At 36.7% G+C, this 14730-nt stretch overlaps 1 protein-coding gene across 26 annotated transcripts in view; it reads right to left on the bottom strand.

The window, feature by feature from the left end:
* Positions 1-2001: 2001 nt before the first annotated feature.
* CREM (cAMP responsive element modulator) overlaps positions 2002-14730 on the bottom strand; it is a 68973-nt gene continuing 56244 nt past the window's right edge. For 11 of the 26 annotated variants that reach the window (XM_032837861.1, XM_032837852.1, XM_032837869.1 and 8 more), the window contains 3 exons: positions 11931-11966; positions 8075-8231; positions 2897-3258 (listed from right to left, as the gene is read on the bottom strand). In XM_032837861.1, coding sequence (XP_032693752.1) covers positions 3114-3258; positions 8075-8231; positions 11931-11966 — 338 coding nt within the window. In that variant the 3' untranslated portion in view covers positions 2897-3113. Of the gene's footprint in view, positions 2836-2896; positions 3259-8074; positions 8232-11930; positions 11967-12004; positions 12105-14730 lie in introns of those variants that run through there. The other 15 variants (XM_032837864.1, XM_032837858.1, XM_032837871.1 and 12 more) reach the window with 4 other exon arrangements.

Below are 14730 nucleotides of genomic sequence, written 5' to 3'. Positions count from 1 at the left end.
AGTCACAGCTGACAAGGGGGTGTAATCCCACGATTCAGGGCGGGTGGTTTCTACATCCGCTAAATCCAGATTCTGGAGATCATAGGAGAAACGAGCGCGCACGCAGGCACGGCCCGGGACTCTGCACGACACTGTCCTGCAGGACGGACGACGTGCGTGGCGGCCCGCTTGCGCCCGTGGCAGCCGTACAGTGTAAGGCTGAGTGGAGAGCCGGCGAACCGTGCTACGTTTAGCAGCGAAAGTTTGGGTTTCAGGGACACAGTGAAGGAGCAAGAATCCAGAGTTCCCACGTGCATCAGGGAGCGGAGAGCGTGAGCCCCCCCCCCCCCCCCCTCCAAGCTCTCCCTCACGCCCTGCACAGCCCAGGCACGCATCAGCCATCAGGCGCCCGCCGTCAGCCGCCGGCACACCCTGTCTGATCCCACACTGATGCCATATGTCTCACACAGGCCTGAACCCCTCTCAGCCCCGGGCGGGGGGTGGGGGGGGCAGAATCTTCACTAGGAACCCGGAGCAAAACGCGCAGCCAGAATCTGATCGTCATGCCACTGTGAAGTCACTAAATGAAGTGACCCTGGGATGCCCTATGTCTGGGCTTCTTGTTTTGTGATGGAACGAAATCTCCTTACTGTTTAAACCACTAGGGAGTGGGGAGACATCTGCATTTTGTGACCCCAAGTAATGAGATGCAATCCTGTTCCTCCAAAATAACCTATTTTCTAGAGCAGTGCACACACACGAAAGGATGCACACTCCCTCTTATAAACTAAACTCTGATGTAAGTACTAACATTCTCCTAAATTCATCTCCTGAAGTCAAGCTCCTCGGAGAAGAGTGATTGCTCTTATTCCCTGTCCAGAATACCCTCCTCCCCAGCACTATCCGTTACTTCAAGGCCCAGTTCAAAATCTGCCTCCTCCATGAACAGTTTCTTATTTAATCCCTGCCTACATCTGTCTCTAATTCCAACATATGGCATTTACTGTCTCTAACTTTTTTACAGCTTGCCTGCTGATCCTTGTGTCTCCCCTCAATGTCTACCACACTGAGCACACATTTGATTTACAGTGACTGAGTATAAAGCACCATCTGCCTTCACCTGAAACATGGGATTTTCCTTTCCTCTTTTCTTCCTTGTCTTCTTTCCTTATCTTACTTCTCTGTAGAAGAAAAGACAAAAATTTAGGTAAAAGAAATTCAGAGCTCAGACCCTGAAGGAAGGTAAGTCTTTCTAAAGAAAGCCAAAAATGGAATGGCCTACCTTCTGGGAGTTACAGATAAGGGAAAGAATTATGACATGGGGGAACAGCAGTTAGACACCACACCAATGACCTTCTGTTTTTGTACCTCCCTAACACTCTGACCAGGTCTCACTACTGAAAGTAGGGGAGGGAGCATCCTTAACAAATCAGAAGGTACAAGAAAAGATGCAGCAGAGTCCAGCTCATGGTAGGCGTTCAACAAATGTCTCAGGAGTGCATGAGAGAGGACAGATCATCTTATGACTAGAGTTTCGGGCTTATACCTTAAAGATTTTTATTATAAAAACAGAATGAAGTGTAAATACCACTAAGAACACTGCCATCTCAATGTAATGGACTTCATGTGAATGTGTTGACATAAAAATCTTTAATCTGATATAGACTTCAAGCTGTTTTGAAATGGAAAATAAAATCTTGGGTTGTTTTTGTTTTTACTTTAAAACTACTATGGCCGTTAGCTAAAACTCAAAGTAAGGGCCTATCTGCAGAAAGGCTTTGTCCATTATCACATGACCTGAGTCTCTGTAGCTGCTCTTCTATGAAACAGCTCTGGGGCCATCATTCCCACAAGATGGCGGAAAGAGCATCTGCAGAGAGCAAAACCTGGTGTAGAAATTGTCTTGCGTATCCTTGAGGGTTTGCAAATACAATATTAACTTTTACTTTTAACACATTCCAGATATATTAAAAATTTGTTGTAACTTTCATGAGGTTCAGTCATTCAAACAGACACTAAGAACTTCTGCAAGATCTTTTATATTACACAATAGAGTAAAAACTGTAGTAAAAGTTCAGATAGTTAAATGAGCACCAAACACTACAAAGTGTAACCAACATGGTTCTATTAAAAACGCTCTTCAGCTATGCCATTCAAGGACAGCAATACAATACTTTCTTTACAAAGCAACTAATATAAAAATCTGCAAATGCCATAAATTCATTTATAGGCTCTTATTTTCATATAGGCATGTCATTAGATTCTTTTGATTCTTTCTTTCCTTCAATTCTTTCCTGAGGTATTTTTTTGTGGTTTGCTTTTATTGTACTGCTGGATGCATTATCTTTGATCATCCTTTCCTAAAATGATTTTTAAAGACCTGCAAAAAATTTTATTGCATAGGACACTATTCATGACAGAGGTTGGGAACTGCAAATATGTGGCATTGGAATAAGTCTTACAAATATTGCATTTTAAGAATCTGTTACATACATTTTTTTTTTTTTTACAGCTTGTCTCTTTAAAAAAAAAAAATTGAAGTTACAGCTAAGAGTTAACTACGTACAGTGAAGCATTTTAGGAATGTCAGAGGTTAGAGAATACGATGAATGATACAAAGGAAAAAAGCCATAATTCTTGCTGGCTATATATTGTATTGCCTTCAAAAGCAACTGTACATGTTGTAATCAGTTCATAGTTAAATATTTCTACTAATCTGTTTTAGGAGAGCAAATGTCTTTCAAAGTTTCAAGTTCCTCTATGAGCTTCTTGTTCTGAACTTCCAGCACTGCAACTCGACTCTCCAGACATTTTACATATTCTTTCTTTCGACGTCGACATTCTTTAGCAGCTTCCCTGAAAGAAAGTAGAAGCAAAAGGGCAAACAAAACATTTTTTTTTTTTTTTTTTTGCATGCTATGGACAAGCAGACTGAAGTAAGCTTGGTAAATGTGATCATGGCTGCATTCCAAATCTTGGAACAGCGTTCCCAATTCAATGTCAAACACTAAGCCAAACTGGATTTTTAAGGGTCACAAGTGTCCCTTCCACAAGTCCACATGGCAATTAGTAGAATTGCTGCATCTCCTGCCTTGATTAGAGTTCATAATAAACAAGGTCCAAGTCAAAGACAGTTACTCTGCTTTATGGCAATAAAGATCTTTGAGGGCCTTGAGTTCCTCAATGAGAGTCTTGTTTTGGTTTTCAAGCACAGCCACACGATTTTCAAGACATTTGACATATTCTTTCTTCTTCCTGCGACACTCCCGGGCAGCTTCCCTGGAACCAACACAAAGCAAATGACTACAGGAACAACCTCCCAGCACGATCCAGACTGGTTCAAATGAACTTCTGTCCCCCAAACTCAAAGACCAATCAATCCTAGGCAAGGTTTGTACAAAGCCACACAACGAATGTAACCAAGCACATGCCTTTTGTAAGAATACTTTCAAACAACAGGAACGACTTGAGAGCACGATCAATGTGTCCATCATTCATTGTAAATGCTGTTTTCTTAGGGCACACATTCCATGATAACAGTGACCAGAATGATTTTCAGTAACCTAAAACAATAGGACCACATCCCCAAGTGGAATTTCTACAAAAACATTTACAGATCTTTTCAATTCTCTTGAGTATTTTTGTCCACCAAAAGCCACATATTCCAACACAATGAGTTAACTTTATTTTGGTCAGAAATATTGGAAAAATTAATCCTCAGAAATTTGAAATGTCAATATTGGAGATTTTGTTTCTTCAAGACTGAATCTCATCAGTAAAACAAATAAGCTTGACCATGACTGCAAGAAGCAGTTTATTGGCTAGAAAACAACATGGATAAAGACAATGGTAAGCAAGTCACATACATTTTCATAAACCATAATGAAATGGACTCCGCTTCTGAAAATTAAGGAAGGGAAGAAGGGATAGCACAGAATCCAGCACTCAATAATTCAGACACTTTAAACCCATGAAGTGACAGCACCAATATTAAAACCTCGGAAAGGAAGCTACTATAACCCAAAACTCTATGTCAAGACTGTTTTTGAATCACATGCATTTACTACCCAATCTGCAGATCTTTAAAGCGCTGTAGGCATGCCCAAAAGAAGGAACAGACCAGCCAAAGCAACAAACACAAATACACAGATGAGTTAGTCATTCTCATGCATAACCCCACCAAAAAATAATAAATAGAGCCAACATTTTTCTCTTTTTCCTTTTTGTCAGGGTGGGAAGGGGTGGCAACTATATCCTTTAACTCCTCTGTAGAATATACCCTCTGGTAACAGTGTTCTTTTGAAGGAGTCAACTGAAAATAACTGCTTTGGGGTACACTTCAAATCAAAAAAGCCTATGTTGAAAGAGATAACTCAAACATATATTAACAGGAATTGTGTTGGATGTCTAAACACCAGTTACTATAATGCTAGCTAGCACTGCTGCAATTTTGAACCAGGAGGGATGTGTACAACAGATTTGGCCAATTCTGTTTTATTTTTAGGATAGTTGACTCACTAACAACTGGTTATCTGTTTTTTCTCCGTGGGGCCAAGTGTCAGCAGAAAAAAGACCTTGAAATCCCAGTGAACTGCAGGAAAAAAACCAACCCCGACTTCCTAGCCAAGAACAATGCACTCACCCTGTGAACTCACCAAGTTCTCAAGCTTCTCAACTAGTTAATGAGAAAATTAAAAAAATGTAAGAAGTAAACTGAATCTGACAAATACAGATTGATTTAATCTCAATGATGCATAGGGAAAAACTGAGAACAAATCCAACCACACATAAAATTTGCAACTCTTCTTTCTACAAAGGAACTAAAATACATTTATGAATACCAACGTTTTCATGGATTGAATCATTATATTAAATTCTAGATCTGGAAGGAAGATAATCACTCTACAAAACATGTTATCATTAAATGAAATTTTATATATAGCAGTGCTTGATATTTATTTTTTAATTTCTTTACCAAGGTGTACTATCTATTGTAAATATAATTCATATCTCATGTGGGAATGGTGCAGGTTACCAGTCAAAATGTTCCAAGCACCAAGCTTTAAATGATCGTACCAGTAGATGGTACATTCCCAAGTACTTCCCAGCTATGGAAAACACCTGTTTCTTCTATTAATAGCTAGCTCAGTTTTTAGGCCTTGCGTTTGTCTGGATATATCCTCAGCATGGAGAGGAAGTACATGGCAAAGAGGAAATGCTGACAAGGCTGTAAAGAAATATAAACTGTGGCTGGACTGGGAGAAATATCTATCAGATCTGTCATAAATGCCAGCCAAAGAATAAAAAGAGAATGCATGAGAGGTCTTTCACGTTAATAAGTAAAACATACATACTCTCCATGAAGTGAAATCTGCAGCTTACTCTGAGGTCTCTTTGAGGTGACTCTGGAATAGTGCAGCAGGCAGGCTCTGGAAGAAAGACTGCCTGATTGCACATCCAGGTTCTGTCCAGTGTGGGCTGTATGATCTTAACCAGTTCACTATTTAACCACTCTGAGCCTCAGTCCCTCATCTGGAAAGTAAGGATAATAACCAGACCTGGTTTCATGTGCAAGTTATGTGAGAGTTAAAGAAATGGTAGAAACAAAGCACTTACAACCTGCATATGGTACTTGCTCTGCTGAGCCTCCTGTTAGCCATTTATCATCGGCTCTTCCCTTGTCCTGCTCTTAGACTGAGATCTGGAAAGCTAAGATAGACCCTTCGCAGAATTCCTTGCAGCTAGGGATTCTATTAGCTATTTCTAGCCAAGAAAACGCGGGTGAAAGATGCTGTGAGGACCTCCCAGAAGTTTTCGGAAGATCCAGAAGCTCTGGACCTTCTCCCTTCTTCCTGCCTGTTGTGATCCTAAGAACAAATGTCACCTGCTGAAGCTGACAAGACAGGGAGGAGAAGCCTGGATCCTTGATGACACTGCTGAGCCTTTGTTCTGGCTGCACGTACCTCTGGGCCAGTCACATAAGATCAAAATAACACCTGTGAGGTGAAGGCTCCATTTCCCTGGGTTATTTACAGCTCGAACACAAACACTACCCAATAGCTGTTATTAGTGAATTATTTTTTTAAAATGTAAAATTTCATGACTGTTTTCCTCAGGGAAATTTCTTATTTATGTGTAGGTAGCTGTGGGGCACTTTTAGAGGAACCCACTTGCCCAGTATTTCACTATTTCATTGATAGTTCTACTGACATTTTTTTTTTAAATCTAAAAAAACAAAAGGGAAATAAGAATGCTACTTTCTAGGTCTTTTTCTTTTCTTTAGGAAAATAAGACATCAATGAACAATTTTACAGTTTGCATTATTACTATACTTTATATTTCTAAACTGAATTCTGTGACCATAGAAGCAAATGTTTTCATAGCTCCCTAAGATCTCAGAAAGGACAGTTTTAAAATATCCATATTCCTCCACCAGATCTAAGTTAGAGATCTTTGATAGTAAGACTTCCATAGAACAACTATGTGTGAGACTATGTGAGCTCACCCATTCAGCCCCTTCAGGATTTCTGAAGAAAATGCTGACAATGAAAAATAGGAACCCAGCATGACTTAGTCAATCTGGAACAATCACTGATAAAGACGTGCGTGTCTTAAATGATCTTAGTTTGGGTAATCTGTTGTATTTTCTAGGGTACAAAACTCCATCTAGTGATCTGTGATAACTACGATGTTTGGGAACTAAAGCCAACTTAAGGAGTCCTGTATTGTATAAAAATGTGACCTTTATTTACTTAATATTTTACTTATTTGATGGAGAGAGCAAACAAACAGGGGGAGGGTCAAAGGGAAAAGCAGACTCCCTGCTGAGCAGAAAGCCTGATCAGGACCCGATCCCTGGATCCTGGGATGATGACCTGAGCGGAAGGCAGATGCTTAACTGACTGAGCTACCCAGATGCCCTCAAAATATGACATTTAAAGGGATGTTAGTAAGCTGAATATAGATGCTACTGATTCACATTCAGTTACAAAGGGCTGTTACAAAGTCAGTACTCATTTCTGAATTGTAGTGGCTCGAAAGTCACAATTTCTAGACTAACTAGCTTGCTAATGCCTACTAACAAACCACCACCACATGGTCCCAGTCAGAGGTGAGCACATGATGTCATCTGAAATGTATTGTTTTCTTACAATGAGGATATGATTTAACACTTAGGAATAAGGTGACCAAATGACTTGGAGAACTCTTAGACTATTCTGTTCATTTTGAAAATCAGATTTGTACCATTTTCCACCATAAAAACTAACCCAAGAAATAATATACAAGTCAAATTAAAGAATTCTGGAAAACAGCATTTTTATGACATACTCCTATTTAAAAAATAAAATTACAGCAACATGGTACAAGAGTAAGTGAGAAAATGAGAGTGTGACCTGAAAGTACATATGCTATAATATTAGTAGGTATCTCTAAGTGATGGGGCTTTGAGTAATTTTGTTTCTTTCTTTGCTTTGTATTTGCACTTAACCAAAATTTATCAGACTTAATATGTATTTCAGTATTATAGAAAAAAACAAAGTTACAAAATAGATAATAGATACAAAATAGATAAAAGGAAACTACATACAAAAGGCTTAGAAAATTCTATTTATTTATTTATGTGAACTCTACCCCCAAAACTGGGATTGAACCCATAACCTCAAGATCAAGAGTTGCATGTTCTACTGACTAAGTAGAACCAGGTGCCCCTAAGAGGCTTAGCAATTCTTTACTCACACTTAATTTTGCTCATAAAGAAGCAAAGAAATTACACTTATCACCTATTTCACAAAGTAAATACCAAGTAAAAAATAAATCTTTATTTGTAATAAAGCCCTTGTATCATCATTAAGAAAATTAATGTATCTTTTAGACATTACCGTTACCACACGTAGGGATGTGCCACCTGCTGATGAAATGGCACTCTGATGACAAGACAATCTAATTATGGTCACATGCAGAGCACAAACCCCAAAATGCCACAGAACATGTAACTTGGGAGAAATGACTCAGGAAAAGCAATTTTTTTAAAAGCCCCACAGCAATAAGTTGTGTGTCCAATAGGTGGTTACTGGTTTCCGGTAAAACATCCTACCTGTTTTTCATTAGCCTCAGCTCTCGTTTGCGTGTTGCTTCTTCAGCTAGCTGCTGGGGACTGTGCAAGCTTCCTGGTGAGGCAGCCATCACTACTCCCTGTGGCAAAGCAGTAGTAGGAGCTCGGATCTGGTAAGTCGGCATGTCACCAGTGGCGGCTGCAATGAAACAAAATATGACAAGTTTATATAAACAATTTACAACTTGATCTTTTATATAAAACTGACCTGGAAATAACATACTTCTTTCTAAATGTCATAAGAAGTGAACTTGCTAACATTTAAGATGATTATTTTGAGCATTAAAGTCTTAGGTATCAAGGATCTTCAGCATTTGGAACAATAATATTCAGCATGCTCTATACAGTTAAGGTAGAAAAATGCCCCCCACACATTTTAGAAAGGTTTTTACCAAAGGCTAAATTAGGGAGACTTTTCAACTGCTCTCTGGGGAAAAAAGCCCTGATGTGTTTATCAATTCACATGATATAAATACTTTCACGGTGGCCAATTTCAAGCTACCAGTGTGACCTCTTGGAAGGTGGAGATGAGAAGACATACACAGTAAGTAGGACACCATACAGATAAAAGAGATGTAAATAACCTCAAGAGCATAGATAAAATTATGAGAAGTGATGAGTTTTGAGTATTTATAGTTTTTAACATAATCTATTTGTTAAATATATTATGTATTTCTTTATATATATTTATTTAATTTTTAACAATGGCTCTTTTTACAACCAGCTCACAAAACCCCTGAAAATTTAATAATCACTCTAGCATACCAGTGGGAGCTGGCTCTAGCATACCACTGCAAAAATGTTAATTAAGCAGAACATCTCCATTCTCTGAATATTCCAGGTAAGAGATTTTCCTGTCCCCTATACCGTGCCTGAGACAGTTACTGGATATCTTTAAATATAAGTCCTACTACCAGAAGATGACTGAGGCTCGCTGTCTTTTCAGTTTAAAAACCAAAACAAAATAAAGAACAAAACAGCAAAGCTCTACTTAAATCTAATTTCTCTGGGGGATGATCATTTTTGTCTTAAGTAGGTTTCTTGAGATAATGATACATTTCTAAGTATTCATTTAAAAAACTTTTCTAATTATAGTGCAATCATAGTTAAACGACAGACTTAATATTCACTTAGTATTCAAACTGAATACTAAAAGTCCTCCAAGTTTCCTAATTTATACTCAACATTTGCCTTTCTACTCTAATGAACATATCTTCCTAGAAGAGACAAATGGATTTAAGTGATGAAATGTTTCTACCACCACTGTTTCAACTTTGAGAATGTATGGTCCAGAGTTAATCTGACACTCTAAGAGATTACAAAATTCATGCTGTCTCAAAGCTAACTACAAGATAAAGGTTTTAAAAAAGTTACCAAATCCTACAAAAATCGGTCTGAACCAATGCCAATCAAAATAGAAAACACATCACTTCCATATTTCATTAAAATGCATTATAACCATTGAGTAAGAACTGAAATTTTACCCAAAAGGGACACAAAGACATTTTTTTTTTTTTTTTTACAAATGAAAATACCTACGCAGTTTAAAAGATCAATCAAAAACTGATCTAGGTGCTCCTTTTTGGGTAAATGCCAGGGTTTTTTTTCCCCCTAGAGCTTAAGAATTAGGTGAAAATATTTTTTAGACTTTCAAAAAAGAGCTTTGAGGGAAGATCACTTAAAGGTCTTCATAACATTAACAAAAATACCACTTACAAGGATGCACTTCTCCTTCCTTCTACATATAATCTTAAAAACAATGGTGACAAATAGTAACTGATAAGTACAAAGATCACCAGCAAAATCTCTATCAATAATAAAATTGGGGAAAATCCTAAATTTTTGTGACTATTTAAAATTCTGTATACACAGTTATCTCATTGTATATCATAGAGTATCTCAGCTTTGAAATATTTAAGAAGATAATTTTAAAAACAGTTTTAACTGTTAACTGACTCAAGATTTTTCTATTTTAATCATATTGTCAGAGGAGGTAGACTGGAACACGGAATAACATAGTTCTCTCCTCTCTCCTCTTTACCCACATCCAGGGAAGAAGGTTATGGGACAATAAAGATTGACACAATGGAACAGCTAGAGGCTACACAGGCTTTCTAAAACTGGAACAATAGCCAGTGACGAATGAAAAGTTTACGAGATGTTTATGTGTCATTGTGTTGACATTCGCAGGGGGCATGGGTACAGACCTTGGTCTAGGGCTTTTCTTTTGCAAACTCTGGTTACAGAGAAGTGCAATAAAATTAATAGAGGGGTTCATTATACTTTCTCTCTCCCTCTTTGTATGCATCTGCTATTTTCTGTCTATAAAGTTAGAGCAGAATTCTCATATGATATGTAAAAGTTAGTTTAAGAGTATTCATTCTTTTTTTAAAGAGGAAAAAAAGGGGGGTAGGTATACTTCATAGATGAAAACTAAAGTTCATTCATTGGTCTTATAAGCAGAAATGGTTCTAAACTTTTGCCTGTTTCCAAAAGCTGAAACCACCTTCAAAGGACCAAATTTGGCAATTCAATAGAAGCAATTCAAAAGAAGTATTCTTAAAACATTCTGAGTAACAGCTCAGGAAAAAGATATCACTTTAAAATGATAACTTGGAAGGGGATGATATATTTAGATATATTAGTTCTGGGACGTTAGCTAATAAATAGGGTTTTATTGCAATGTTTCAGATATACTACATATTTATCTCCAACAAAAATCAGGTTGCAGGTCATTAGTTCAGGTCAGAAATATGAATTGGCATTAATTAGTAGGAGTTAATACACATTTCTGTAATATCCTGAGGAATCTATATGATGGTACACTTTAAGTGGTCACAGAGTAAATGTCAATGGATAAATTCCATATACTCAAATAGGATCTTATCAGTAAATACACTAAAAAGATATGGGCAAAGACAATCTCTTGTTTTGAGAAAATCCAAATGTCAAAAAGTTTTGTTGCTGAAAGAAGTGATAAAAAAATTTTTTATCTTGGTTAGCTTCAGTTTCCAATGTTACCAATTCAGTGGCAATTAAATGCAGATTCAATACCTAGAATCACAGTTCAAAGAACCACCTTACAGTCTTTGATGACCTATTCTTATCTCTGTACATCTATAAAGGCCAGTTCCTATTCTGTCTAACTACTAAATGTGTGTCCACGTTATTTATTCTAGAATTTCACTGTATACATTATTTCTGACAATAAATGAGTCACCAGTGGGGCCATCATTTTGTGACTGAAGAAAGATAATACATAAAAGATACTTCTATACTAATTTTATTCTAAGGCAGCAAAAACTTTAAAGACAAGCCAGGGGTGTCTTTTTTAGCTGGTATTCCCTATAACCTAGCACAGTGTCTGGCATATCATGGGTGCTCAGTGGGTTTACACGCACACCACGAAGGAAATTTTGAACTTCCCAGGGTTTTGTCATTTGAATGTTTAAAATAAGCAGTATTATTATTGTAAGACTATTGTTAGCTATTGTTATAGCTAAGTCTTTAAGTCTTTAATACTAAGGCATGAGAAGCCCTTATAAGATGCTATGTATTTATTCAAACTGGCATTATTTCCTAATCTTCCTTTACATAGGAGTCATTTCACCTGGCATTTGAGAAGCAGATGAGTTCTAATTAGTGTTTCCCACTATCTACCTACTGACAGGAAAATTTTTTTCGGTTTAGCATCAAATATTTCATGGAAAAAGAAAATTCCTAGAACTCTCAATTCTGGTCATTAGGCTTCATACCTCTCTTCGCAAGCTTTAAACACGGTACAGTAGAAAAAGCATGGGATCTGGAGTCTGGATTCTAGTCCAGCTCTGCCACTTACCAGCCATGTGACTTGGGGCAAGTTCAGTTTCCTCATCTGTAAAATGGGGATACATTATCTCATTTAATACTCACAATAAACCCTGTAATGTATGTCAAAGTGTCTAGCACAGTGCCTGGCACATGGTAGGCATTCAGCAAATGTTAGTTCCCTTCCTCTTCCCTTCCTTAAGTTCTGAAAGACAATGTTCCAAATTATGCTTATACTGTATATTAGTTAAAAGGCATATAACATCCATAAAAATATTTTCCCCTGGAGTTTCCCTTCTAACAAACCTGGGTAAGAGAATGATTGAAACGTATGTCTCTTATTCCTTATTTTGTTTAAAAATACGCCTATTAAAAATGTCTAAAATTTATACAATATTTTATTATATTCCTTTAGAGAATAAATTATTAGAAGATAATAAAAGTCCTTTTCAATGTTTATAATCATTTAGAATAGAACCTCAAAGGTGGAGAATCACAAGTAACCATATTATAGTCTCATCAGACTGCTAATAAGAAAACTAACTGAAAAGCCTCACAAGTCAAAGACGTATTTGTTTCTTCCTAACAAAGAAAGAAATAAGAAACTCAGCCAAATGCCTATCTTGAAAGTTTTCAAAGTGGAACAACTTATCCACATCTCAAATAATGGTGATTTTGTTTGTTTATTCATCTACTGATTGATATCCCTATAGTACTGAGCACATTAACTGAATAAAAACATTCTTATAAATGGAGCTCCTACCTTCATATGTCATTTCGCTACGTGTCCCTTAGTAACAAGCAACAGAGCTAACTTTGAAGTTGTATTGATAAGCAGGGGACTTCTTTTCCCTAGCTCCAAGAAGCTATGGACATCTTTACTTTTCTTTTTTCCTTCTCTCCCTCCCATCCACCGTGCCAGGGCACACAATGCCTAAATCAGCCTTGTCCTTGCCTGGTGTCTCACAGTGTCAAAACCTTTCCCTTCTCCACTGCTCTATTTTTTCCAGGAAAACTAAATCCTGATTAACTGACTATTTAAGCACTGAACAGTTTCAAATTTGTTACAATAATTATAATACTCAGACCACAAATAATTAAATCATTAACTATTTTTACTTTAAGTTACATAGAAGGGAACTTCCTGAGTTGTTTAGTGAAAATCTTAGGAGTAAAAAAAAAAAAAATCTATGTAAAAGATAATAAATTATAAGTATTGACATGAAAACTTCTGTATATTATCAAATATATACTCTATTGTCCTGTGAGAGTAATAATATTCTAGAAAAAATCCATTTTTACTATTTAAAATGATGCTAGCTTTATTTTGTATGTTTTCTGAGTAGTGTGTAGTATGCTGTGGTAACTCACCTAAAATTAGCATGAATTTATCAGGTGAATTTTGAGGAGCAATGTAATATGGTGTGAACAGAACCAGACAAGGTCTGGTCTTAAAGTCTGAAGGTCCAAACTGGTTCACCACTTGTTAGCTTTGTGAGCTTGGAAGAGTTATTTACCACTCTGATCCATGTTATTATATGAAAATATAATATCTGCTCTGAGCACATCAGTAAAAATACATGGAAACCGCTTCTCCTCATGGGTATTTAAATAGTTTCCTCAGGGAGGCCTACCCAGATCCTTTAACCTATATTACCTGTTTCCTGTAGGTCTCTCACCACCTGATTGTTTGATAGCACTGAACACATTTGTATTTGTATTTATATTGTAACACTGCAATTTTTTAAAAGCTTACATAAATTCAAAGTATCATAATTATTTTATTAGGCAATATATTCATATAGGCAAATAAAACTGGGCAGAGTGAAATAATCATCCCAAAAAATATTTCATTGAAATTTTTTCAAAAATATTGGGAATGTAGAACAATGGAAATTTCAGTAAAACTTCCATACAGATTCGGAGTTTTATTAAAACTTAAGGTAGATAAATGACTTTTTTCACTTCTACCATAATTATAACTTGCTTTGCTGGCAAGTTTAAGAAACTGTTATACCTGATCCAAACCTTTCTTTTATGTGAAAATTCCCCAAAAATAAGCTTTTCAAGTGCCCTTCTTTCACAAGATAAAATGTATCCTTATCCTCATGCATCAAATATTAACTAAGACACTATTTTCCAAATTTGAATGAGCTGGAATATTTATTTTTAATAATTCAGAAATTCAGGTTAAATACAATATATTAGAGTTTTTAAGACTCAGAGACTAAAAGATATGGAGTGAGGCTCTTAATATAATCAGCTTATGAATAAAGAAAGCAAAAAACTACTTCTAATGAAAATTTAAACTATACCCACAAGTCTCAATAATACAATTTTATAAACTATAGCTATTCACTTTCCACATTTTATTCCATGATCCTATAAATAAATACCTAAAAACTTTTCCCATACCAGTCATTGTTAGCCTGATTTTGGTCTAGGCAAGTTTTTCAAACTGTAAGTTTTAGACCATTAGTGGGTCATAAAATCAATCTCATTAGCAACAGAAAAAATAGAAAAGCACATTATATCTCTACTATATTTAAAGATAAGCACTTTAAAAAAAAGCAAACAAAGCAACTAAAAACACTGCAGGGCTTAAACTCATGACCCTTAGATCAAGACCTGAGCTGTGATCAAGAGTCAGAATTAACCGACTGAGCTACCCAGGCACCCGAAGATAAGCATTAGAGACAAACCAGAAGAGACTCCTAATCATAGGAAACAAAATGAGGGTTGCTGAAGGGGAGGGGAGTGAGGGGAAGAGGTAGCAGGGTGCTGGACATTAAGGAGGGTATGTGATGAGCACTGAGTATTACGTAAGACTT

The sequence above is a fragment of the Lontra canadensis genome, unplaced genomic scaffold, assembly GCF_010015895.1.
Source record: "Lontra canadensis isolate GAN:19392208 unplaced genomic scaffold, GSC_riverotter_1.0 scaffold100, whole genome shotgun sequence".
NCBI classification, from domain to species: domain Eukaryota; kingdom Metazoa; phylum Chordata; class Mammalia; order Carnivora; family Mustelidae; genus Lontra; species Lontra canadensis.
This window is presented reverse-complemented; position numbering and strand designations above follow the sequence as displayed.